General features: G+C 50.6%; 4 protein-coding genes and 1 long non-coding RNA gene across 6 annotated transcripts in view; 4 read left to right on the top strand and 1 right to left on the bottom strand.

Moving 5' to 3' along the window:
* RANBP3 (RAN binding protein 3) overlaps positions 1 to 4,198 on the top strand; it is a 44,649-nt gene extending 40,451 nt beyond the window's left edge. For both annotated transcript variants that reach the window (XM_062596123.1, XM_062596122.1), the window contains one exon: positions 642 to 4,198. In XM_062596123.1, the coding sequence (XP_062452107.1) occupies positions 642 to 685 (44 nt within the window). In that variant the 3' untranslated portion in view covers positions 686 to 4,198. The remainder of the gene's footprint in view (positions 1 to 641) is intronic.
* Positions 4,199 to 8,513: 4,315 nt separating this feature from the next.
* NDUFA11 (NADH:ubiquinone oxidoreductase subunit A11) lies at positions 8,514 to 10,651 on the top strand. The gene is made up of 4 exons (XM_062596230.1): positions 8,514 to 8,629; positions 8,953 to 9,045; positions 9,232 to 9,354; positions 10,459 to 10,651. The coding sequence occupies exons 1-4, from the start codon at positions 8,548 to 8,550 to the stop codon at positions 10,569 to 10,571; spliced, it is 411 nt and encodes a 136-aa protein (XP_062452214.1). The 5' UTR covers positions 8,514 to 8,547; the 3' UTR covers positions 10,572 to 10,651.
* Positions 10,652 to 11,904: 1,253 nt separating this feature from the next.
* On the top strand, positions 11,905 to 17,592 carry KLHL33 (kelch like family member 33). Its single transcript, XM_062596278.1, is given in 6 exon segments — positions 11,905 to 11,950; positions 13,613 to 14,137; positions 14,451 to 15,384; positions 15,764 to 15,934; positions 16,550 to 17,078; positions 17,080 to 17,592. Coding segments are annotated over 5 exon segments (2,202 nt in total). The 5' UTR covers positions 11,905 to 11,950; positions 13,613 to 13,617; the 3' UTR covers positions 17,128 to 17,592.
* Positions 17,593 to 18,632: 1,040 nt separating this feature from the next.
* Positions 18,633 to 25,218, top strand: YJU2 (YJU2 splicing factor homolog). Its single transcript, XM_062596279.1, has 8 exons — positions 18,633 to 18,721; positions 19,325 to 19,425; positions 19,737 to 19,881; positions 20,288 to 20,422; positions 20,801 to 20,982; positions 21,523 to 21,643; positions 22,631 to 22,796; positions 24,025 to 25,218. The coding sequence occupies exons 1-8, from the start codon at positions 18,698 to 18,700 to the stop codon at positions 24,108 to 24,110; spliced, it is 960 nt and encodes a 319-aa protein (XP_062452263.1). The 5' UTR covers positions 18,633 to 18,697; the 3' UTR covers positions 24,111 to 25,218.
* LOC134151601 (uncharacterized) lies at positions 19,772 to 24,141 on the bottom strand. The gene is made up of 3 exons (XR_009960878.1): positions 23,993 to 24,141; positions 20,196 to 20,355; positions 19,772 to 19,958 (listed from the first exon to the last, which is right to left on the bottom strand). It is a non-coding gene; the product is annotated as an uncharacterized LOC134151601 (long non-coding RNA).
* Positions 25,219 to 25,547: the final 329 nt, after the last annotated feature.

Genomic DNA, 25,547 nt, shown 5'->3' with positions numbered 1-25,547 from the left:
ACAAAGCTAGAACTAAGGGTTGGTTTAAAATTTCATTTTTGCCTTCAACATGGCCAAGGCTTGCACTTAAAACATGAGATGACTATCTTGAGCCACTTCTAGTGGGCAGGATCCAGACTGATCTTTGAGTAGAGAGCTACTTGAAAAGCAGAAGGTTATAAAAGGGACACAGAGAATGTAATTAACTTGTATGTGAGGGGACCACAGTAATTAAAAAGATACTAGTCATCAGTTGGAGGAAAGTTTCCTTCTCTACTCTTGACTGGAGTCATCTGTGCTTTGCCTTTCTGTGGCTTAGAACATTCCACCTTTTACTGTGATGAGTCCTTCATCCTGATTTACAGCAGAAAAGAGAAATGGACATGAACAAAAGCAGCTCTGGTGGAAACTGAGTGGCAGGGTTTTTCAGTTCTGGATGCTACTGAGATCCCCAAATCAGATCAGTAAAGAATGTAATTTTTTTAGTGGACAGAATTTTGGGGGGAGAGAAAGAAATGAGAGGAAAACCTCTACTATTCCCATCTGTTACTGAAATCCTAAATCTGAGACTTCCCTAGGCTTCTCAGAATGGGGTCCCCTCATGTAAGGCAAGCAACAGAAGACGGGTATTTCTTATGACAGAACTGCTCTCTTTGTTTCAGGTCCTAATGATGAAGGTGATGGGCAGAATGTTGGCAGTACATAGCAGAAGTGAGCCGATCTGCTTGCAAGGCTGCTATGAACACCATTTTGCAGGCGTTTCTCTGGATACCCCAGGCCAGCTATTGTTTCAGGCAGTGTTGAAAACTCCAGGACTTAAGAACTGTGCATCCCTGTTCTGTTTGTTTGGTTTTTTGGTCTGGATCAGTAGATTCCACACAAAAAAAAAAGCAGACTTGGAAACTACCTGAATGTGGTTTGGGACGTGAAAGCTCATCATATTGATGAGCCAAAAAAAAAAAAAAAAAAAAAAAAAATCCAAACATTTCCCCTCTTCCCTGTAATTGAAATGGCACATTACAGCTTGTCACAGCTTTTCATTGGGACCTTTTGACTGTTTCTTCAGTAGCTCATGTCCTGCAGGCCTCCGAGATAGAACTTTCCAGCACGGTTCCAACTTGAATTCTGCTTTCTTATGCCCTGTATCTCCTTAATAGTTTCTGCCACCTGCAGGGAAACCCTGTCCTGCTCAGTTCCTATGCTCACTGACTGCCCTTTGGGTTCATTCTCTTCTGGACTGCAGTGGGGCAGCTTATGTTTTTACCTTTTAATCCCAACATAGGTTGTGGACAGTGTTCCCTGTATAGTGGGTTTGTAAACAGAGGAAAAAGACATTGTGGTTCACCAGGAAGGCTTTTTAATGCATTCATGGGAGACTAGAATCCACAGGATGTTTTGCTAACTCCTTTCTTCCCATTTCCATTATTATTATTTGGGGGTTTATATTGTGGTGATACTTTTTTATTTTAGTTTTTCAATAAGATGCTCTTGTGTGTTGAAAAAGTGAAACTATTGTTTTGTACTGTTCTTTTCTGTTACTATTTAAGGGAGAGCTAAGCCACTATATATAATAGATGTTGCATACAATTTTTCTTAGAAAATTATATGTTTCTGTGGCTACAGTAAAGTGTAGGAGGCATACAGATTAAACCTTCAGAAAAGTTCATGAGGAAACAGTTGTTTGCCCTTGGAAGAATAAAGTAGGCTCATGTGATGAGCTGGGTCAGCCATTAAAATAAATCTGTATAAAAGCAGCTGTCATTTAATGGCTTGATTCAACAAGCTGTTTAAGCACTTGCCTGACTACCATATGTGAATGATCTTACTGAAGTCAATGCAACTATTCATGCTTAAAGTTGAGTACCTTTTTAAATATCTTGCTGAATGAATGGCCTTAAACAGAAAATAACTTTTAACCCTTCCTGTCCCTATTCTGTTTCCTGAAGTCTTGCAGCATGAACAAAAAGGTAATATTGCCAGCTCTGAATAGTTTGGGCTGAAGGATATTGTATTCTGTTCCACCAAAATAAAAGCAAGAACATGTTTTCCTGTGTGTAATTCTGAAGTACTCCTGCTGTAACCACAATTTACTTTTTGCTTTGGATGTTTTCTAATTATTTGGACCTTTTGTGTGAAAGTTGAGTTTTATTTTGTTATTAAAACATATGGTATATTCTTCTTACCCAGCAAAGTTGGAATTTAATAGTCACTAAGAACAGTGACTAGGTCATTTTCCTATAAATTCCCTAAACTCTTCTATTTCCTTTGTAAATAGATTATTGGTAGATAATTTTGCTTGCTCTTTTTCCTGTAGGTTAAGGAGATCTAAAATGCAGCATTGGAAGAAAAATGTGTGTGTGGTGAGGAAGTAGGGGGAGGAGAAGTATTTAACATAGCGTAAGTAGAAAATGAAAAGCCAGGTTGTCGCACAAGAGCAAATTTGAAATGATTCAAATGTCAAAACAGCCCTTATTAATGAAAACATACTTTTCACTAGGAGTCCAGAGAACATTTTATTTTACTTCTTGCCCATTGCTAGCTGTTGTTGGAGACTTCAGGTATCGGGGGATGTTGGTTTTGTTTCTTTTGCATTGTGATATATCTGGACTGTCTGCTCATGAATTTTTGCATTTTGTTTTTTCCTCCTTAGTTGTGGGTGTCTTTTTCTTTTTTAACCGTGCACAAACATTGATGCACTCTTATGTAGCTAACTAACAAAAATCTAGCATGTTCCTTAATACCTACACAACTGTTCTTCTGCATCATGTTTTGGGAAACTTCAGTATTTTCAAACAAGTGATCTGCATTTGGGATCTTGGATCTTTTTTAACTGATACTCAGATTTAAACTGCTCTTTTGAAACAAACTTTCAATGTAAAGCCTTTCACTGTCAGCATAAAGATCATTAAATTAATAAGATGTCTGTGTCAGTGGGGCCTAATTGTAGAAAAAACAGGTGTTATTTCCTGGTCCCCAACTCCATTAATTTGGGAGTCTCTGTAGAGTCTCACTTTGAGGTGCTTTACCCAAATGTGAATGAAATTGATGGTGCATGAAGATTCAGAAGAATGGAATAAGCATGTTTGTTTTGATGGAGTTTAGTGGTGTTACGGTCACCTATAGCATTCATTTTTAAAAAAAAAAAAAAGGCAGCTACTTACTGATGCAAATTTATTTCAGATGGAAGCCTCGCTTATGTTTATAGTGAAGAGAAAAATATTTCGTATTAGTCCAAAACTTATGGCTTGTAAACCACTAACAGAATTGGCTATAAATTCAAGCCCTGTCCAGCAAGATGTAGGAGTGAAACTCTAATAAGATTTCTGCTTTAAGCCTTAGTAAACTAGTGACAAGTAAAACCAGATAATGCCCATGTGTTTTGAAAGACCTATGTAAGATTGTCATATAAAAATGTATTTGGGAATTTCATTAAAATTTTTAACAAAAAAGCAAACAAACAAAACAACCCAAGCCCTGTGTTGTATTTCCTGTGCTTGGCAATGACTGTCAGAAGGGAGGTTGATAGTGATTGGGTTTGCCTTGTTACAGCACTTGCTGCACCCCTCTGCATCTTTGCTCCAAGGTCTGTTGTTAACAGATGGATTTAGCAACTACTGCTTATCTTATTCTTGCTGCTGACTGATGTGGCTACAAAATCTTCAAATTTCCCAGAAAAAGACACTAAGATTGAAATAAAGTTGAACACTTGCATTGAGGAAGTGTTACAAGAATGGTAGTGTTGTTAAAACCAAAGAAAATCCTATATCCAGTAAATTAAAAAAAAAAAACCCTGTGGGAAATATTAAGAAAAAGTGGAGTTGGAACATCCTTCTGTAGCCCAGTTCCCATTGCCACAGTGTACAACTTATCAGAGATAACAGGGCAGGGAGGGATGTCAGTAAGCTAGTCCACTGCAGTCCTCCTCTGGAACCAAGCTGGGCAGATTTCTAGGCTGTTAGAAGCCTGCAGGGATAAAAAAATGTGTCACATCTCTCCCACTTGTTCTCAGTCTATTCTACTGCCTAGTTATTTCTGGCATTAGGTAGAAGCATCCCTTTCTGCAGTTGGACTGGCCTTTGTCCTCTCCCTGCCTGTCTTGAAACATGTTACATATTTGAAGGATATTTTCCCCTTAATCAAGTCTGAGCAATTCTAATTATGGTGGTTGCCATGTCATGCAAGATTTCATTAAACTGACTTTTCACTGTGCTTTTCTTTCTCCCCTTGTTCTGTGGTCTTTCAGTGCACTGATGCTTTCTTAGTATGTTTTGAACTCCAGGCTCTACGCAAATAGCGGAAAAATTCAAAGAATATTATATAGCAGTACTTTTAAATTTTCAGAGTAAGACTCCTCTGCTCCCCTCGTGAAGATCAGGACAGAGCAACAGAGGTTCTAAGACAAACTGCTTAGCTAGACTTGCATATTTAAGGCAATCTTAATTCCCAACTCCTAAACTTTGATATAGGTATAGTTTACAAACAAAGACTCAAAGACAATTTTTGTAACTAGAAGTCTTGCATTTAAAGATAGTATTCAAAGCGCCCTTTTGACTGCCTTCTTTCAAGGGGTTTAAAGATATTAAAAGTGAATTTTTCGTCAGGAAAACTGATAGTTCTGCTGTTGGGGGATGCCCTTTTCTAAGGGTATCTGTGACTTGAATGTGGGATACATTTTAAATGAGCTGCTATTGATGGAGTTTGACAGCTTAGCTTCAGCTTCTAATGAGTTTAACAGCCATTAAACATAAAACCTAGGAAAATGAAGCAATAACATCATTTGATGTCCTTCTCTGGGTTTTAAGACATGAGGAGGTATCAGTAAAACTGCCAGCTTGGGGACTCCTCCTGCTGCTGCTAACTGGTTATCCCAAGCAGCCCACACAAATTGTCAGACTAGACCAATTGAACGCATGTGTCCACGGACCTCGCTTTTTATACCGGTTACTGAAAAGTAGCTTATTAATTGTTACCGTTGGATTTGATCAGCCAGGTGGACCTCTGACATCTAAGTAAACCTTGCTCTAAAGAAGCAAGAAAAGTGCAAAATGAGTTTTATAACTGTGGTATTTCTTCCCACAGCTCAAATTTTCCAGCATTTGCACAGAAGAGCTGGTGGGACTTCCGGCCCAATGCTTTTTACTTTGGGGATTAAACAATTTCCAGAAAGAAGGCTAGGCAGCTCAGTCATTGCTATAGCTTGTTATTGCTGTTGTTATTCAGGCTGCTTCTTCAGTATTTGTGTAGCGCAACATCTTGCGGAGAAGATGAAATGCTTGTTTTGAAGCATCCAGGTGGCAAGCTTAGGCAACGGATACACATAGGAAGTTTGAGTAAGCCCATACAAAGAGCCCTGAAAAATACAGGGGAGGATGGGGGATATGTTTTGAATGTAACTTAATTGTGTGTAGTTGGGGGGGGGGTGTTTGTGTCTTTATTTCTCTGAAAAATAGAGGAAGAGGGAAGACAACTCGCAGCTTGTAATACAGTGACAAGTGATTCATTCCTCCACCACCCTCTTCCCCCCTCCCCAGTTTAAAAATTAAAGAACTATAACCCAAAAGTGTATCTCTGTACTCTGTTCTGTACCGATGGTCTGGACTGTACCTGAGGGGTGCACAGCTGCAATGGTTTAGTTTTCACTCAGTGCCCTCAGGCTGCAGTGCAAGACTGTCTGTTCCTATACAGTGCTCACCGGGGAACTGTTACAGATGCTTGCTATAAATAGGTAAGTTCCAAATATAGCAACATTAAGTCAATCTAAATTAGTAAAGTTGCTCTTAAAACATCTAACTCAATATTTTACGATTGCAGAGGGTTAACGGTGCAGTCTATAGGTAAAGCAAATTGAGAGCTGCACACAACTGGGTGACTTACGATAGCTACATGTGCAGGAACAAGGGAGAAGTCAGGAAAAGTCTGTCCCACCCCATGCTCTGTAGAAGGTGCAGTGTGAATCAACTGTGTGTAGGACATGTGCAGAAGGACAGAATACCTTGAATGCAGCTGCTTAAACAGTGCTACACATGACAGCAGAGTCTTACCCTATGCAAGAATTGATTGCTTTTATATTTTGGCAAGCTCTTAATGGCATATGGTGCTAATGTCATCGTGGGTTTTCTAGTCCTGCTGTTCATAATGCTGCTGCTGCCCTTCTTTAGATGTGCTTTAAAAGGACTTAGGCAGCCAGAGGGAAAAAATATGACCTATATCTTTGTGTAAACTTCCTCTAATAAACTGTAAGTATACGATTACTGTGTTTCAGACTGAGACTCCCTCTGTGATTAATACACAAAAGACCAACTGCTTCTGTAACTGAAAGATGTTGAGATAATTCCAGAATGAAGAGGACTTGTCTTCCCCTGCCGTGTCTAACTTGCATCCCACCCCAGCAACTCCAGCTAATCCTTAAGGTATGCTAAAACCAGGTGCTGAGCACAGATACTTAAAGCATTCCAGCACCTGGGTATGCCACGTTCCCCCTCCCTGCTGAAGAGGGGATGGGAAAGCTTAAACGTGATGGAAGCCTAGACCACTGCCAGACACCGGTGTAGCCTTCTGACATCCAGCACTATTGTGCCACAAGTAGTTGTAGTTACAAGCACTCGTAACAAACCGCTACTTCTAGGGATAACTTTCTAAGGGGGACTAATTGCTATCCTTAACTTCTTTGAACTCCTGTCATAGGAAAGGTGTAGTGTGGGTGACTAGTATAATTGGGAAACACAGAAGTATTGAGTAAACTTTTTGTATAAAAGGAGGGAAAAAAAAGCAGGTCAGATGAAGCTTAATTCACCCTTTAATCCAGTTATGGATTTAAATATTGGGGAAAACACTTGGAAGAGCTTAGTTTGAAGGGAAACTCACTGAGCACCATCACAGTAAGTTGCTGAATATCTTTATTGTCAAATTGAGAATAACCATAAGTACTGTGGCTTAAGTGTGCCAAAATCTCTTTATGAGGAAAAATTAATTAAAGATACCAGTATAATAATGTACAGAGACAGCTAGAGAATTAAAATATAGAGCCTATGAAAATTCGCAAGCAATAATCAAAGTTCTGTTTAGTTATAACTACCCTTGCCAGCTTTGAGTGGAATAAATTGATGGTTTTTCCCCATTGCACACTTCCACTGCTGCAAACAAAAAACAGCTATTCCTCAGCATACTAAGACTTTTGTCAGTTCAGTGGTACAGGACACGCATCCCAAACACCAGTAATTAAAAGACACATTTCCTTTAAGAGTACTGTGTAATAAAACACTGCATGAATTTTTGCAACAGATTGACCATATCCTGTATTGTTCCAGTCCAGAAAAAATGTGAAGTACAGGGCAGATGAAAGAGTGGCGTACTGTTCCTGCTTAATTTATATTGGTTTGGGTCTTGCCATTACACACACATTAATTACTTTGTGATGCATCCCCACCGTGGAGAAAAGAGTAATGTCTAAATCAATACCTTGATTCAGGATTTTAAGAAGGTACACACAGATTAAAATGGTCATTCTAGTTCCAGCAACAACAGTGGGGGAAAGAGGAAAATTTTTTTCATCTGAATGCTACATACAATAAAAATCTTCAGTGCTGTGCAAGGAGATAAATAATTTTTAAAAACATTCAGCTAGAAAATATGGTGTATCTTTATTGCATTTACTTTCCTTCAGTATAAAAATGAACATCACCCTACATAAAATGTACACTAACAAGAAATTGCACATCATTTTCTTAGACCTGTAAAACAAAAATCTTTTATGCTCGCAGTCAGCTATTTTGAGCTGTTTTCCCTGAGTTTGTACTGAGGTCATTTCACATAAGCCACACGCGTATGATTAATAGTTAGCAATTCTTAACTAACTTAGAAGCAACAAGGACAACAGAGCCAAAACATACATTACCTGAGTTACCACCTAGCTAATAACCTGTTTTGCCAGAAGAGAGTTTTGGAATTAGAAAAATACAGGAAACCTATTTGTATAAATAGGTTGGATTTGTTCAAAACAATTGCTCAAAATGAATTTTCCTCCGTATTTAAAGCGCACTACCTATTCTCACAGTTCATTTCTGACTGCAGAATTAAGAACAAGCATTCCACAGAGGGGGAGAGATTTGTGAGAGGTAACAGCTCCGTGAAACTGTACGTGCAATGACCATCACTCAGGTCTTCGGGATTCTGTTTTGCTTAGAGATCAATTTAGAAATTAATTAATTCAAGCCCCAAACTCGCTTTCCTAAGGAAACCGCAACTCTCTTCGAGGTGGGGCCAAGCGCTGACGGGCAGCTAGCAGTCGGCACGCCGCTGAGGGCGCTCCGCTGCCAGCGAGCACCAAGTTCACCCCAAAGCGGCGCCGCTTCATCCGAAGGTCGGCGGCGGCCGCCGTCCCCGCGGGCGAGGCGGTGCCGCCCTCAGGGCGCCGCAGCGCCAACATGGCGCCGGGGGCGGCGCGGCGCCAACATGGCGCCGGGGGCGGCGCGGCAGCACCGCCCTCAGCGCGCCGCAGCGCCAACATGGCGCCGGGGGCGGCGCCAGGGCGCTCTCGCGAGAGCGCGCGCCGCGCGCCCGTCCAGCGCCATGGAGAGCTACTGGGACGAGCCCGAGGGCGAGCAGTGCCCGCGCCGCACCTGGCTCACCACCCGCCTCGGCGCCGCGCTGGGTGAGGCCCCGAGGGCGCCGCGCTGGCGGCGGCGGCGCCCGCTCGCGGCTCGGCCCCGCGCCCCCGCCCGCCTCGCGCCCGCCGCCCTCGGCTCCCCCTCAGCGCGGCGGCTGCGGCGCGGCCTGTGAGGGAAGCGGCGCCGCGGCCGGTGCCGCCGCCTGAAACACTGCGCTGGAGATAACTGATAATCTCATGGTTTAGAGTTTGTGATTTTCCTTTTTTTTTTTTTTTTTCCTCCCCCGTAACAATTTCCCCCGTAGAAAGCGAAGGTTTCCCGAGGTACGTTACCGCGCTGCTCACGAGATCTCTGCTCTGCGTTGCAGGCCTGGTCGGCTCGGCCTATCGCATTATCCTGTTCCAGCCCAGCTCGGCCCTTGCTGCCGCGCAGATGGCGGCCACGGACAGCGTTACGATGGGTAAGCGGGGCCGGGGCCGCCCGCGTGGGGCGGCCGTGGCGGGCGGACACGGAGCCTTTAAGTGATTGAAAGCGGATCCAAATGCTTCAGTTTCCTGTCTGCGTCCTCCGAGAGGAACTCTTGAACAGCACCGTGCCTCTTAAAAACAGGTTGTTTGTATATAATAATTTTGCGTTTTGCTTACAGCTACCCTAGGGGCAGTGTTTGGCGTGACTACCTGCCTCAGCGCTCAGATCCGAGAGGAACCAGAGGATCCTTTGAATTATTTCATAGGAGGCTGTGCAACAGGAGCTATCTTAGGTGCAAGAGGTAAATTTCAATAAATATAGGAGTGAAAACGTTTGTGGTTTTGAACTGTTCTTAACACTTTTAAATAAATGCTGCAAAGTTACCTGATGGTTAAATCTTCATGTGCAGGAGTTCTAGCTCATCACCTGTTTGGATACTCGAGGCTATATTCACTGAATATTATTTTAATGTACTCAAAACTTTATGTGCCACAGTGCTTTTTTATTTCTTTCTCTCTTTCTCTCTCTATATATGCATATATACATGCAGCCATATAAAAGTGACTGTAATAGACAATGAAATGAGCTATTTCTGAGTTTAAAAACTTTTATATTAGGGAAAATTGTAAAGCAGTCTTGATGTCAGGCCTGTCCAGTAAAAATCCATCACATTATTTGAATTCTTTTTCATGCTAATTCCATAGGTGCTCTACTGTACTAATACAGGTCTGCTAAGATTAGTGCAGCTAGAGAAGGAGACCAAAGATAACATTAGGATGGTGTACAGAGTGAAAAGAGAGCTAACCCAGAGCTGCCAGTTATAATTACCATTTTTAATTTGAAATTGTAGAATGTGAGGGGTAAAACAGTAGTGGGAATTCTTGTTTTCTAGGCAACATATGTGATTTATTTTGCAAGGAAAAGATAGTCTAACATATGCCTTGTGAATTCTTCATGCACTCTGAGGGATAAGCTATATCCTTCTGCTCTGTACATTGCTTATATGACACATTGTCAAGCTAGATTAGATCCTGTAGTATTTAGACAGCTCTTCTCTTTGGGCTTTTTCAGGCTCAGGTGTTAAAGGTTAAAGAGATTTTTAAGTTTTAAATTCCAGCAAAATAGAATTTATCCTTTTCCTAGTTGCTGAGCTGATGGGAGTCTGAAGTGATGACTGTTGTTTTAGTCACTGAAATAAGCAATTTAAGATTCCATATGTAAGGAGATGGGGTGATGGATTATAGAACTTTCACACTTCAAACTGTAGACTGAACCATGAGTAAATGTAATTTAAAGAAATTTCTGTCAGCAGACAACATTACTCATGGTCAAGTGATGAAATTCCAGAGTCTGTCAAGATCTACTGCATTGTATTATTGCCATAATAGATTTTGTTTTTTTCCAGCCCACAGTTACATGACCGGAACCACTGCATGTTTAGGTTTTGGAATTACAGCTGCTTTAATGAAGATAGGTAAAAAGGAGGGCTGGAGGCTGACAGGACCTCCCAAGCTGTAAAGGTAGCGTTTCTTCCCTCCAAGTTACCTATTAAATGTTCTGTGTAATAAGATATTGTAATAAAGATATGATCAAATCAACAGTTGTCACTAAATTTTGACATCTTCTAGCTGTTCTTAGAGTGCTTTTGTGCTGGGGCTGAGATGCAAAAAAAGGTTTAGCGATTGGAAGATGACGCTTAGCTATGATGCTCCTGCTGAGAGCTTTTGTTCCAGCATAAGTCATTTTGCCTTTGTGTCTCCATATTGTGCAAGTGAGCTTTAGAGGCAGAATAAGTGTTTTCGGTCTGTCTTCTTTTTTTTTTAAAAAAAAAAAAAAAAGATAACATAGTTCTGGGTCCTGTGGGAATTTTTGACAGAGGTTGGGATGGCATCAATTAGAGTTTGGAATCAAAACTTTTGAAGATGTGTTTGAACCTACATTGTGGATGAGATCTCTGCTTCCCCTGGGACTAGAAATGAGGGGAAGGAGACATAGATTGCACAGGCCAGGTCTGCCTGCTCAAAGTTGGAGCAGGTTACTTAAAGCTTTGTCTGGTTGACAGGACAGCCTGCACATCCCACTCCCTCCCAGAGCTACCAGGGGACCCAGGTAGGACGGCAGAGGAGGAGACATAGCATCACACAGGGGACACTGTCATGGTCATGGCACGCTGTGCTGCTCCCCAGTGCACTTGTTCTTGGGGGATATCCCTGGGGGCATCACTAGGCTCCAAAACACCGAGGCCAGGGTTGGGAGTGGTCAGTCCCAACCTGGGGTGCTCAACCCCCTCTGAGTTGTGCACAGGGATCAGAGTGGGCCAAGAGCCTGGTGTTTCCACACATTCCTCAGCATGAAGGCTAAGGGGCCTCAGGTTCTTTGGGGCTGGGGTTGGTAGGGCTGGGCCCTGGGGCTCGGGAGTACGACAGGCTGTGAGAGGGAGCAGGAGAGCATGGATGTGGTGGTGCTGGTGTCTTGCTGCTCTTCATCCCAAAGGTTTTATCAGGTGGCCTTGTTCACTGTGGGCTCTCGTGTGGCTGTGAGTCAGGTCTAGGGTGGGATGATGGGCTGGAGACCCCCTACAGGACCTGCCCAGGCCACTGTGCTCAGGACAGCCCAGGGTGTACGGCCCTCTGGTCCCTGCCTGCGCTTTCTTGCTGCCTCAGAGGAGGGAAAACTCGAGCAGCTCCCTTTGCTCCCTCTCCTTGCAATTCGCCTGTCCTCAGGGAACCCAGGTGTCCAACCCACTCCCATCATGAGGTAACCCAAGCCCTGGGCCCTCCCTCCATCCTGGGCCTGTCTCAGCACCCAGGCGTCAGGGTCACGTGTCCAAGTGAGGCTATAATTACCCAGACACATTCCTTGGGGGTCATGGGAGCTTCCAGGAGCTGGGACAGGCGGTAAGGGGGACAGAATACATGACACACCGCGCGGCACACGACATGGCACACAACGCACAACGCAACGCGACATGCCACGCGGCACGGCACACACAGCAGTGCAGCAGGTGACACAACCAGCAATACACACGGCAGCACTCGGAGTGACACACAGCGTGGCACAGCACAACGCGGCAAGTAACGCAAAAGTGCAGCACACAATAGAACACAACCGGCAACAAGCAACACAGGACACAACGTAAGAGATGTGAAAATGCAACATGAAATGCAATAAAGAAAATTACACGAGAGGACATGCTGCTTGATACTGTGCAACACCACAAAATATACATGGAGAAGACAACACAACGTGCAGCTCAACACAGCATAACACAGCATGCCACACACAAAGCAACACAATAAACAATGCAAGAGGGCTCACAACCGGACACGCACCACCACAAGCACAACGTGCGGTGTGACACATCATAGTATGCGGGGTTCAAGAGATGACGCGCACCAAGCAACCCAGCACGACACGCCAGAGAGCGCACAACTCAACACACAAGATGCGAGACAACGGTCAGCGTAACATAACACAACGTGCACTACAACGTGCAACACACCACGCTGCAACACCAAAGACTTCACAAAACGATTCAACAGGCAATGCAAGACACAACAGCACAATTCTGACAGTCCAGCGTACAGTAGGCAACATGACCACCAACACACATACAATCTTGCCACACCACCACGAGAGCACAGCTCTCACCCTGACTGCACGCACAAGGTGTAACATGCATGTGCACACACACACACGCACAATCTGCCTATCACACAACAGGGGGGACAACGCAATGTACAGCGCACACAGCAAAACACAGGCAGCACAACACAACAGTCGGTGCGATGCAGTCGCCAGCCCAACGCGCAGCCCAACAGCAGCCGGCACAAGACAAGACTGCACACTCGGCAAACGCACAGGCTCAGCACAAGAAACACGAACTACAGGCGCCACAACACCCCCAGGCACGCAGCAGTCAACGCAGCAGAGAAGAACCAGCACACAACCCAGCTCCCCCATTGACGGCACGTGCACCCGCGGAGCACCCACCGCGTGGCACGCCTGGCCCACGGGAGGGTGGCGGTGGGGTTGAAGCAGGGCGAGTGGAGCGGGCGGCTTCCCTGCGGAGCAGTGTGTGGGCTCTGGGAGCATCCGGTGGGCTCAGCCATGGGGCAGAGGCTTTGCCTGCGGCTTTGACTGTGGAGCGGTGGCTGGGGGCAGCGCTTTGTGGCTTCGGCTATGGGGCAGAGGCTTTGATGGAGGACACCGAACTCAGCTTTGGGCACTGGCTTTTGGTTGGGGCAGCAGCTTCAGGTACTGCCGAGGCTTTGGCTATGGATCGGTGGCTTCAGCTGTGGTGTAATATCTTGGTTATGGAGCAGAGGGTTCAGTTATGGGGCAGAGGCTTTGACAGGGCAGTAGGTATAGGGCAGTGGCAGGGCCTAGCGGCCTCGGCTACGTGGTGGAGACTTTGGTGATGGATCCAGTGGTTTTTGCTTTGGGACAGCGCCAGCAGCAGGACCCAGTGTCTCCAGCCATAACTTCTGCTACAGGACAAGGGCTTTGGCTATAGGAATGACACCCTGACCCCCCTCACCCCCAATGTGTTCCCACAGGCAAGATGTGGGTTGCAGAGGGTCCAGCCCGAAATCAATGGCACCTGTGGGATCGGGCCCACGCCGGACGCTTCCTGGCCGTGGCTGACCACCTCCGCGCCGCCGGACAGCTGGTGGATGTGGCTGTGGGCCCAGAGGGTGATGTGGCCCATGCTGTGGTCCTGGCCTCCGTCAGCTCCTTCTTCCTCCATTTCCTGGAGAGCAGGACCAGAGAGCTGCCCCATGGCTCCCTGCCCCACATCCCCCTGCCAGCAGGGGCCACACCTTGGGGCTGGCGGGCTGTGCTTGCCTTTGCCTATGGGGGAGCCCTGCCCAAAGGCAAAGAAAAGGAGGTGGAAGAGGCTGCCCAAGCCCTGGGGGCCCCCCGGGTGATGGCTGCCTGTGCCCCACAGCTGGAGGGTAACCCCCAGACAGCTCCCGAGCCCCTGGAGGAGCAGTGGGAGACGTTAAGGTCCATGAGGCAACTCCATGCCAGTGGCTTGGGCTGCGACCTCCAATTCCAGGCAGGAGATGAGATCATTCCAGGTGAGCTAGGTACCTGGGTCCTCCGGGAGGGGGCTGAAGGGAATGGGGTGACAGAGTATGCCTGGACACCTAGGTCCCTTGGTGGGGGGGGGCTGGGGGTTGGGGATGGTGGTAAATGCTGGGAGTCCCCAGTGCTTGGTTGCAGGTGAAGTCCTGGATGTGGAGCTGGAGGTACCCAGATGATCGGTCCCCTTGGGGGGGGGCCTTGAGGGTGGAGAGGGTTCCCGGGTTGGGTGGCTGTGAGGTGCAAAGGGCAGTGCCAGGATACCTGGATCTCCTGCTGCCTCCACACTGTTTCCTCCCTTCCGCTTAGTTCAGCGCCTGGCCCTGAGCTGCTCCTGTGACTTCTTCCGGGCCCTCTTCACCTGTCCCATGCGGGAGGCGGCCCACAATCCCGCAACCCCACTGGCCACAAGGCTGTCCCCAGCCGAGCTGCACCTCCTCCAATCTTTCGCCTACACAGGGGCTGTGGCAGGGCCATGGCCTGCAGTCCTGGAGGCGGCCGAGACCTCCCTGCGCTACCAGGCCTGGGGGCTCCTCACACTCTGCCTAGATGTTTTCACCCGTTGCCTGACCCCAGAGACTGGCCTGGATGTGCTGGCCTTTGCCATGGACTATGGGCTGGCCCATGTACGCCGTGTAGCTGAGGACTTCATCTTGGCTACTTTCCCCAGTGTGGCGGCCACGCCAGCCTTCCTGGACCTTCCTGCACACATTCTCATCCGCCTCCTCCGCTCTGACTCCCTCAATGTCCTCCACGAGCTAGAAGCCTTGGAAGCAGCATCCCGGTGGCTCGTGGCCAATGGAGGTGGTCAAAACAATCAAGCTGAGGAGGTCCTGTCCTCTGTTCGCTTTGCCCTCATGTCTGGCCAGGAGCTGAAGAAGGTCCCATCAGTGGCTGCAGGAGCAGCTAACCCAGGGCTTCTCCACCAGCTTGTGGTCTCAAGTTTGGCCCCCATGGCCCGCCTGCCATGCCGTGTGCGCTCATGGCCAGAGGTGCTGGTGGTCTGCGGTGGAGACACACTGACAACTGACACAGCTGCCCGGAAGCCCAGCAGGCATCTCTGGTTTGCCCACCGCTATCTCAGTGCTGTGGGGCTGGTGAAGCAGGTGGAGTGGCGGGCTCTGGGACACTTTCCTGATGGTCCACGCTTCCGCCATGCTGTCGCTGTAATTGGCAACGTTCTCTACATTCTGGGTGGGAAGCACTACTACGGGGTCCGTGACACCCTGGCTAGTGTCTACAGGTGAGGGCTATGGAGGACCTAGAGGTGCCATGTAGCACCAAGACTTTGTGGGATCAAAACAGGTGTTGGGAGACCTAGAGGTTCCACATGGCCCCAAGACATCATGAGACTGCAGTTGATCAAGTAGCCTCAAGGCATTCTGGGACTGGATGGCTGTAGACTGGGAGGTTCCTGTCCTCCTGGAGCCTGCCTACTCCGGGTGATTCAGTATGGGATTTATTAAGAGTAGGGCAGGGAGGTTCCCACCTAGAGATGTCCTGTGGCCTCAGGACATTATAGCATTGGCTGCTTGTGGGTGGGATGTTGCCCTCAGCAATTTGAACATCACTTCCTGGTGCTGTGGGTAACAGCTCTCCTCCCCTTTGCCTCTCAACCTCAGATATCAGCCCATGGAGGACTCCTGGGAGCACCTGACCAGCATGGCCTGTGGGCGGAGCTACTTCGCAGCTGTGGCACTTGGGGGTTTCATTTATGCCCTGGGGGGCAGCTCAGACGAGCGCTACTGCATGGACGCTGTGGAGTGCTATGACCTGGCCACTGACACCTGGAGGTGAGGCCTCTCCACACAGACACCTGCCTTCCTCTCCCCTAGCAGCCCCTCGAGTTGGACAGTGGTGCACTGATCTTTGGGTCACTGGCCAATGTTGTTCCTCCAAAGGAGAATGGACCATGGGTTGCCTAACAGCAGCTTTGGGGGGAGATCCATTGGGTGTTGGACTGACTGTGTCCTTTGAGGTTCACTGGGTGCTGGCCAGTGATGCCCACTGGGTCATGAATGAGTTTTTGGCCAGTGGTATTCACTGGAAATCTCTTGGCCATCTACTAGTGGGAGGAATCACTTGAATGTCTACCAGCAATGCCCACTGGGTGCTGGCCAGTGTTGCTCCTAGAGAGTCCATCACATGTTGACCAGTGTTGCCCTTTAAGGGAGTCTATTGCGGATTGACCAGCAGTTGGGTAATGATGCCTATTGGGAATCCAGTGTTCTCCAGTGTTGCGCACTGGGGGCCCATCAGCAGTTGGTTAACACTGCTCGTTGATCATTTGATGGATCCATGGCTAGCAGTGTTTGCTGGGGATATCCTGGGCAGGCAGTTATGATGGGGTAGTCCCGCTTAACCTGCCCCCTCCACTCCCATCTCTCTCTCTCTCTCTCTTTCCTCAGGAGGTGCCAGCCATTGCCAGTGGCTCTGTGCGGACACGCAGCTTGTGCCCTGGATGGTGCCATCTATGTGTCGGGTGGGTGTGACGAGGCATGCCGATGCCAGGCATCCCTGCTGCGCTATGCCCCAGGTGCACCCGCCACGCTCCTGGCCCCCATGAATGGTGAGCGAGCTGGCCACATCATGGAGGAGGCAGGTGGGCAGCTCTATGTGGCTGGGGGGTTGTGCCGGCGAGATGGGCAGACAGGCTACAGTGACCAGCTGGCCTTTGAGGTCTACAGCCCTAGCCTGGATTCGTGGGTTCTCCTCAGCCCCTTGCCCCATGCCCATGTAGGGGGAAGCGCGGCTGTTCTGGGAGGGGAACTGATCATCCTGGGAGGCTACAGTCATGAGACGTACCAAGACACCCACTTGATTCATGCCTACCAGCCAGGCAGCAGGCGCTGGATCACCCGGGGCACCTTGCCCCATGCCTATACTGACTTCCGGGCCTGTGTCCTCACTGTACCCGCTGCCTTGCGTGGCCCTGACCCCCCTGGGGGACGCATCGAGATCATCCAGTGACCCCCACAACATTTAGGGGGACCTGAAAAGCTCCCTAACCCATACTGTGGTACCCATGTAGCTTCCATAGGCATCCCAATGAGGCAAAAGGCCCCCAGACCTCTTCCTCAGGAGCAGGGTCCCATTGTAACATCTGGTGCCCCCTCTACCTCCCCAGTACTTGCGGGATTTCTAGACTACCTTCCACTGGGAGTCCCAATAGGCCCACCCCCAACAGTATTGAGACACCTCTGTGGCACCTTTGGGAACTCCCATCGGGCAGAGGGACCCTCTTTTTGCCACCCAGGGTCCCCCAGGATGCCTAGTATCCCCCCAGTACTGGGAATGAATCCCTGAAAAGCACCTATGGGCACTTCCCAGTGCAACCCAGTGCCCCCAGGGGTATTCATGAGGTTCCGCCTCCCTGCTCAAGCCCTTCACTAGGAGCTGGGGAACCCCCAGTTTCCTCAGACTCTTGGAATGAATAAAAGTGGCTCCTGAATTGCCTGACTGGATCTCGTTCTCACTGCTAAAGGACCCAGGTGACCAGATGCTCCTCACAAGAAGCAAGAGGAGAGCAGGAGGAGACTAGCTGTCTGAATGTCCTGGGTGGGCAGGGGGCAGAGGGCATCAGGACTGCTTGGGTTTCCGGGTCCCTGCAGACTGGGCAGTGGAGTGGATCAGGGCTCCTGGATGTCTTGGGCAGGGAGAAGGTTTCTTAGGGTGGCCCAGGGAATTCAAGATACCAGGGTCCCAGGGAGGGCAACAGTGACTGAAGAACTCTACAGGCTCACATGGGCTCGTACCTGGCTCCAAGGCTCCTATAGGCTCGTGATGGCCTCTGAGGGCTTGTAGGGACCCCTAAGGCCTGTATGGGACAGCATACGGGACGACACAAGCCCGTACAAGCCCACAGAAGCCCACATGAGCCTCTACGAGCCCGTACAGGCCAGCATGAACCTACACGAGCCTGCAAAGGCCGGCACAAGTCGGTATGACCCCACAGAGGCTCACATGAGCCCATATTAGCCCACAGAGGCTGGCACAAGCCCATACGACCCCACAGAGGCCCACACAAGCCTGTATGAGCCTGTAGAGGCTGGCACAAGCCTGTACGAGCTCACTCCAGGCTCATGCAAGCCTCTACGGGCTCACACACGCTTACCCTAAGCCCTACGGACTCCATGGGCTTGTGCAGACCTGTGTCATGCGCGGCGGGCTCCTATGGGCTCGTACAGGCCTGTGCCAGGTTCTACAGGCTTGTATGGGCTTGTCCCCACAGCCCGGACTGGTCCATATGGCCTGGACTGGTCCCCACGGCCCGGACTGGTCCCCACGGCCCGCCCCGGCCCCCTCCCCCCGCCCCGGAACGGTCCTCTCAGGCCGCCGCGCGCGCACGGGCTCTCGGAGTGGAGCGCAGGGCCCGCGGCGCTGTGGGCGGGGCTGGATGACAGGCAGAGGAGAGAGCCAATAGTTTTCCCCGGCAGCGGCGCTCTCACCAGTGATTGGAGGCAGGGGGCGGGGTCTCCTTGCAGGAAGTTGCGGGGTCGCGCGGGTGGGCGGTTGCTGGGTCGGGTCGCGCGGGTGTGTGAGGGGGGAGCGCAGCCATGTCGGAGCGGAAGGTTTTGAACGTGAGTGGGGGGGGGGGGGGGGAGAGGGTCGCGGTGGGGCTCCGGTCGGTGGAGGTCCTGCGTTGGGGGTTCCTGGTCAGTGCGGGGGGCCCACGGGGTAGAGGTCCCCGGTTTAGGGGTCCTGGGGAGGGGTCCCTGATCGGTGTGGGGGGGGGTCTGTGGGGGTGCGCAGGCTGGGGGTCTCGGGGAAGGCTCTTGATCGGTGGGGAGGTCCCTAGCCCTGGGGGGGAGGGGGGTTCCCTGATCGGTGTGAGGGAGCTCAGGCTCACAGGGATTCGGGAGGGGTGTCTCAGGCTGCTCGTGGCTCCCAGGCAGAGCAGGAGGTGGTTGGGGGGGGGGGGGTCACTGGCCTGGGGTTCCTGGCTGCGTCTAGAGGGGCTGCTTGGGGCAAGGGGAAATCTGGAAGGGGTGTTGTGGCTGGGCTGGCTGGGCCTGGGGCTCTGTCTAACTGGGGGAAGAATGCATGAAGTGTTGAGGCTTTTGGAGTGTGGGGAGGGCAATTACAGGGATTGAAATGGCAAGTGGGAGCCTCCCTGCCACAGTTCTCACTCCTTTGGGTACATCAGCACCCAGCACATGCACATTTCTGCTCTGTTCCTGTAGAAATACTACCCGCCGGACTTTGATCCTGCTAAGATCCCAAAGCTCAAACTCCCAAAGGACCGTCAGTATGTGGTGCGGCTCATGGCTCCCTTCAACATGCGGTAAGAGGGGTGATGCTGCTTGGAAGGAAGCAGCTGTAGAAGAGGGGAGTTTGCTTGGGAATTTTTAGCTTACAGAGTGAAGGAGCTGCTGCCAGAGTTGTCATGTTTTAGGAGAAAAGGAGGAAGGGAGGAGGGAACAGATGTTGAGGGTGATTTGGGGGGATTCTTTGAAGAGTAGGTACTGAATTTAGAAAGGAAAAAAGAACTATTGCTTAGAACGTAGGCTGATAGGGCCTGAAAATCACTTGGACTTTTCTAGGTCTTTTTGTTCTCTTCTTTTGATGTGTTATGGACTTCTCTTTTTCTTTTAGATGCAAGACGTGTGGTGAATACATCTATAAGGGGAAAAAGTTTAATGCTCGTAAGGAGACTGTTCAGAATGAGGTGTACTTGGGACTTCCCATCTTCCGCTTCTACATCAAGTGCACACGTTGCTTGGCAGAGATCACTTTCAAGGTGAAGTTTCTTTGGGTGGTTCTGTATTTTCTGGGCTCCTGGTTTCTGGGCAGGCTGCAGGGTCTGCAGGCCGAGCACTGGAAACGAGGGTTAGCTAGCCCTATGGGGAAGGGGTATCCCAGCAAAGACGGAATCAGAGTGTATGCTCTCTGATGTCCCTTCCCTTCTCGTAGCAGTTTGTAGCCCTGAAATGTCTCACCCATCGCATGGGCAGAGCACAGCAGCAAATCATCTATAGGAGGGCGCAGGGGTGTAGGTGATTGCCTGCCTATGATATGAATGAAACAACACAGAGGGATCAAGAAAACACTCACGTGTGGCTCTGGGAGTAGCACTTAGATGTTTGTAGATAGTAGAATGCCTGGAACAGGATTCCTCCAGTACAATGATTTCACTTCTTCTGTAGACAGATCCTGAGAACACAGACTACACCATGGAGCACGGGGCCACTCGCAATTTCCAAGCTGAGAAACTCTTGGAGGAAGAAGAGAAGAGAATGCAGAAGGAGAGGGAAGATGAAGAGCTAAACAATCCTATGAAGGTACAGAACATGCTCCTCTCTGCAGAACACAAACTTCCCAACCTGTTCCAGCTGGTTTTCCCTCACAGAGCAGGTGACTTCTTGTAGCTGTTGACTTAGTTCTTCAGGCTCCTGAGGTATTGCTGTGCTGCAGAGCAGTCCTTGGAGCCAATACAAACAGACAGGAGCCAATTCTCTGCTCCTATGGGGTTTTCTCCCATGCTGGAGCTTGTGACAGTTACAGTTTACCCCTATCATGCACATTAAGACATGAAAATTAGGTTGATGACCTTCTTAGTGCTTTCTGCACTGTACTTGGTGTAGAGGCTGTGTCAGACCTTGCTGGTGGGCCCTGCCACCTCATGGAAGCTTGGCTTCCCCCTCCTCTTCCTCACTCAGGTCCTGGAGAACCGAACCAAGGACTCCAAGCTGGAGATGGAGGTTCTGGAGAACCTGCAGGAGCTCAAGGAGCTCAACCAGCGCCAGGCAAATGTGGACTTTGAGGCCATGCTGCAGCAGTACAAGGAGTACGAGGAGGAGCAGAAGCGCAAGGAGCAAGAGGAGGATGAGCAAGAGATGAAGTGAGTGGGCTGGAAGTGTTCCTGGGTGTGTGAAACCAGCTGACCTGGCCCTGGCCAGGAGGGGCTGCATTTTGCTCTCTCCTTAGCTTCTTGAGGGCCCTGAAGTGAGGGAGCTAAGGGAGACACATTGCTTGAAGGGCCTGAGTTCATAGGAGCTAGATCGGTGGGATGTTATCCTGATTGGGCTGTGAGGAGATTTGGGACAGTTTGTCATGAGTGTTTGGGGAGGGGAGAGAAATGCATTTGATGGAGGTGGTGGGGTTTAAGCATCTCCCCGGTGGAGCAGTCAGGGCTGCTGCAGGGGCCTGATTCCCCTTGAAGGAGCCTCTTCATGAGATCTCAGTGCTATCAACCTTCAGGTGCTCATTCTAAAGAGGTAACTTCTTAAAAAGCACCTGAGAAGCTGTGTCCTGCCTGAGCTGCTGAATTCCAGCTCCTCCCACAACAGAGAGTGCAGGCACTGAGCCCTGCCAGCGCCACTGCTCACGTGGTGATGTGGAGCTGGCTCTAACCCACTGCATGGGGCCCCTCTTCTTGCAGAGCGATGCTGGAGCAGGCCCAGAACCGGCGGCTACTGGTCGACTCCGACTCTGATGAAGAGCCTGCTAAAGTCCACGCAAAGCCAGTGGCAAAAGTTAAACCTACAGACATCCTTCAGGAGGTGAGGGTGGGGACAGAGCCTTTTCCACTGCCACGTCTCCTCCCCCAACCCAAAACTGCTGTGCTGTGTGGCTGTGTTGTCCCTTCTGTCCCTGCTCTGTGTAGAGGCTAGAGTCCTAACGCTGGTCATGCATGAGCAGCTTACAAAGCTTATGTCCCTGTGTGCTGGACTGAAATGAGAGAGGGATCAGCTGGTGATTTTAGTCTGTATCTGCTGAAAAAGGAGATGGTCTCGGCTGGGAGAGAGTTGCCCCCTGCCCTTGCTGGGGACATGGCTACGTTTTTCTTTGCATCTTGGAAAGGTTGTGCTCGCCAGTGCTTTGGTCGTCCCTCAGGCATGATTTCACCACTCTGGAAAATCAGCAGCAGTGAAACAAGTGCCTGGGACAGCCTCTCCTTCAGTTCTGTTCTGCTTTATGTTGGAGATAGACCGGACAAAAGAGCTTTCAGTGCTTGGCTTCCAGGGGAGGGATTATCCCTACAGACAGGCCCCCTAGCACTGTCGTTTTTTGATGTCGATCTGTGTCTGTTGGGACCTCTGTCTATTCGGACGAATCAAAGCTGCCTTGTTCCTAAGCTGGGCTGAGGTTAATCTGAGCAATGTTCCCTGGCCCAGCACTAATCTGCAGCCCCAGAGAGTTTGATTTTAGTGACTGGACCACCTGCAGGCAGGCAGTCCTGGTTGGACAGCCCTGTGACGTGCATCAGGCCCCTCATTATCCGAGGGCTGTTCAGTGACTCTGCTAGCCTAGATCTAACTGTCACAGGCAATGGGACGTTCATCTCCCAGGGCTATTCTGCAGCTGTTTACATCCATGCTAGCTATCCGTGTTGTTTGTCTAACTTGTGCTAGTCACCCTGGGGGAGGATGCATCCCTTGGCTGCTCCAGGAGGCTCTCCCCACATCTCTTGCTCTTTTCTGTTTTCCTGCAGTCTGTGCTGCAGTCCTCCTCCCCCATCCACCTAATGCCCCTGTTCCCCTCCACAGGACCCCCAGTCCCAAGCTAAGAAGTTGAAAACTGAAAGCTGGGAACGGAGCGTGGGCACGTTGAACAGCAAACCCCAGCTAGCCAGGCTGGTCACAGTGAGGAAGCCGAAGCCAGGTGACACCCTGGCTAATGGGACAGAGAAGCAAGGCGCTGCAGCCAGCACTGGTAACTGCCATCCTGGGGATCGGACTTGCTTGTCTGAGCCGAGTGACTGGGGAGGGATCTGGCAGCGCCAAAGTGGCATTTAGCCCTGCATCGTCTTCAGAGCCTGAACGCGCTCAGGTCAAGTCTTTGTTGTGGGACAGATGTGACCGTGGTGGTGTAGGAAGGGGGGTTGTCCTTGTTTCCAGGAGACCACGTAGCACCTAACGTACTAGAGGGAGAAGAGGTTCCTTCCTAGCCTTTGGCAGCAGGCCAGGACCTTGGAGACACTGGCAGGGTCATAAGCTTCAAAACAGCTTTTTAGTGCTCAGATATAATTCTGGGAACCATCACAGTAGTGAGATACGATTGCAACAGCAAGAAAATTGCTCTGGTTTTGGGCTCTATTTTAAAACCTACCAAATTTGGGAATTGAATACCTCCAAAGACATGAAAACAAGCAGACAGGCTTTCTAACACCTCATAGTTCACTGCCCTAGGAAGGCAGAGGGCCTGTGGGTTTGAGGAAGGACCTGGTAAATTTATCGACTGGGCTGATTCAGTAGTTGGCTTAGGAAGCCCCTCTGCCCTGAGGGAACCCCTGGGGAAAGACAGCTCTGTATTTGCCCCTTCTCTTCGTATTCTTTGTGCAGCCACCTGCTCCTGGCTGCTGTCAAGGTCTGTTCAGCCCTGACTGTGCTGGAGTCCTTCAAGGACTCGGCTCGAAGCTGGCACGGGGTGCTCTGCCCACAATGCTGCTGCATGCTTGCAGCTGGCAGCTTGCATAGCTGAAACCAAGAGCTGGCTTCTCTCTTCCTCTCCAGTGGCTGAAACCTCCCTGGTGGTGTAATGGGGAGAAGAGCAGCTGGGCACACTCCCCTCCCAGCGCCGCTCATTTAGGGAGAGGGTTTTGCAAACCTTGGGCTAACCTTGCTGCTTCCTCCCTGTTGCCACAGGGCAGAGACGAGAGGCTGCAGCTGAGGAAGTGCCGGGGGAGTGGGGAAGGGAGGGTGCGGGATCTCCTTGTCTGCCCATTTTAACCTTGTTGTCCTCATTGAGATTCAGGCCAGGGGATGAGACACTACTCGGACTCCCGCTCCCAGTGCCTCGACTCCAGCCGTGCGCAGCTGCCTGCGGCTTGCGAGCACGGCAGGCTCGTGGTTCTGTGCGGGCGGTTGAGCTGAGCCCAGGGGGTTTGCCGGCGGCAAGGAGGGCTGTACCTGACAGTGTGCGCTCTCTGCTTGGCTTCCAGGCTCGTTTCCCACAGCAACGGGCACCACGTCCTCCCTCGGCTTGTTGGGGGCGTACGTGGACAGCGAGGACAGCGCGAGTGACTGACGCGCAACCGAGCCGTGGCTGAGAGTGAGGATTGTGGGCTGTTCCTCCCCTCCCACTTCACAGCCAGCCCAGCACCGAGCTGGCACCGCTGCGTTCAGGCCCCAGCGGGGTTTCCAGGCCGCCTGGCCATCTGGAGTCCCGGCGTCTCCATGCAGGGAGCACTGGCGTGTGTAGCCATCCTGCAAGGGAAATGCTGTGCACTGGAGAACGCCACCCTCGCCCAAGCTCTGCCTTGGCAGACCACAGCAGCTGTCACCAGCTAACAGCACCAGCAAGCTGAACACAGGGTGGACTGGATAAACAGCTTCCTCTTACGAGGGTATTGCCGTTCGGTTGCAGCGAGTGAAGCGCCCCGATGCTCTCCCAGGCTGGCTGTGCGCAGCCTCAGCTTCCAGGCAGCCCCAGGGAGCGTGCTGTGTCCCAGCCCTGCTCCTGTGATGTGTCCGCGAGTCCCAGGGCCTGCCTGGACAGTGCACTTTCAGTTTTGCAGCTCCCTACTGTCCTCTCCCCTGCTCTGGCTTTCCCTGTGCAAGACTGTGTGACTCACCAGCCCTCCAGCTGCTAAAAAGGAATCCCAGGGCCTTTCTCCCTTCCTGCCTTGTGTCTTTGGAAGCAAGGGGAAGGCAGGAGCTCAACATCCCTCTTTTGCCAGTGAAACACCCCCCTCTGCTCCTCTAGCCAGGGGTGTCTCCTGCCCCTCCACCCCCCTTCACATGGGGCTCTTTTCCCTCCTGTTGCCCCCTTTGGAAGGGAGCCTGAGTTCCCCTGTTATTTCTCTGCTGGATGAGATGCCAAATGCTGCAGCACTTAATCTGGCGTGGCCCCCCCAGGCCTCTTCTGCTGCCAGAGTTAGGCTCAATTCTACTGCTGTCCTGGAATCAGGTCCCTGCACTGGCTGGGTAGAGACACCTGCCCTGCTTATCTAGATAGTTCTGGCCCTCACAGGGGAGGACAGCAGAGCTGGGGGGGTCCAGCCAAGGGCTGGGGACCCCTCCTGCAGTCCAGCTGCTCCCACCCGCTCTGTGCTAAAGTCATCTCTGCTTCTGGTGGTCAGGGAGCAGTTGGGTTTCCTCCCCTCACTGCCAGGTAATAAAGTGGATTTGTCGGAGCCTGTTGGTTCTTCATCATCTTCTGTTCCGTGGAGTGGCCGTTTGTCCCCAGGGCAGGGGGAGATGCAGAGTTTGTCCTACCCTCACGCGTGTCAGGGTGGGGGAAGGCCCGAGGACCCTGCCTGGTGATGGAGCTGGAGAAGGGGGTCTGCACACCCCTGGCTTGGCCAGACTGGCCCGCGGAGGGGGAGCACGTGGCGCCCGTCTGCCCCAGCTGGGCCTCGACCTGGGGCTCTCCTTTCTCTTGTTCTAACTCATGTTTGCTAATGTGCTCACTGTCCCTGGGCTCCTAGTCAAGATGCCCACCCTAATTAACGAGCCCTGATTA

Source organism: Rhea pennata, chromosome 27, assembly GCF_028389875.1.
Source record: "Rhea pennata isolate bPtePen1 chromosome 27, bPtePen1.pri, whole genome shotgun sequence".
In the NCBI taxonomy this organism is placed as follows: Eukaryota; Metazoa; Chordata; class Aves; order Rheiformes; family Rheidae; genus Rhea; species Rhea pennata.
This window is presented reverse-complemented; position numbering and strand designations above follow the sequence as displayed.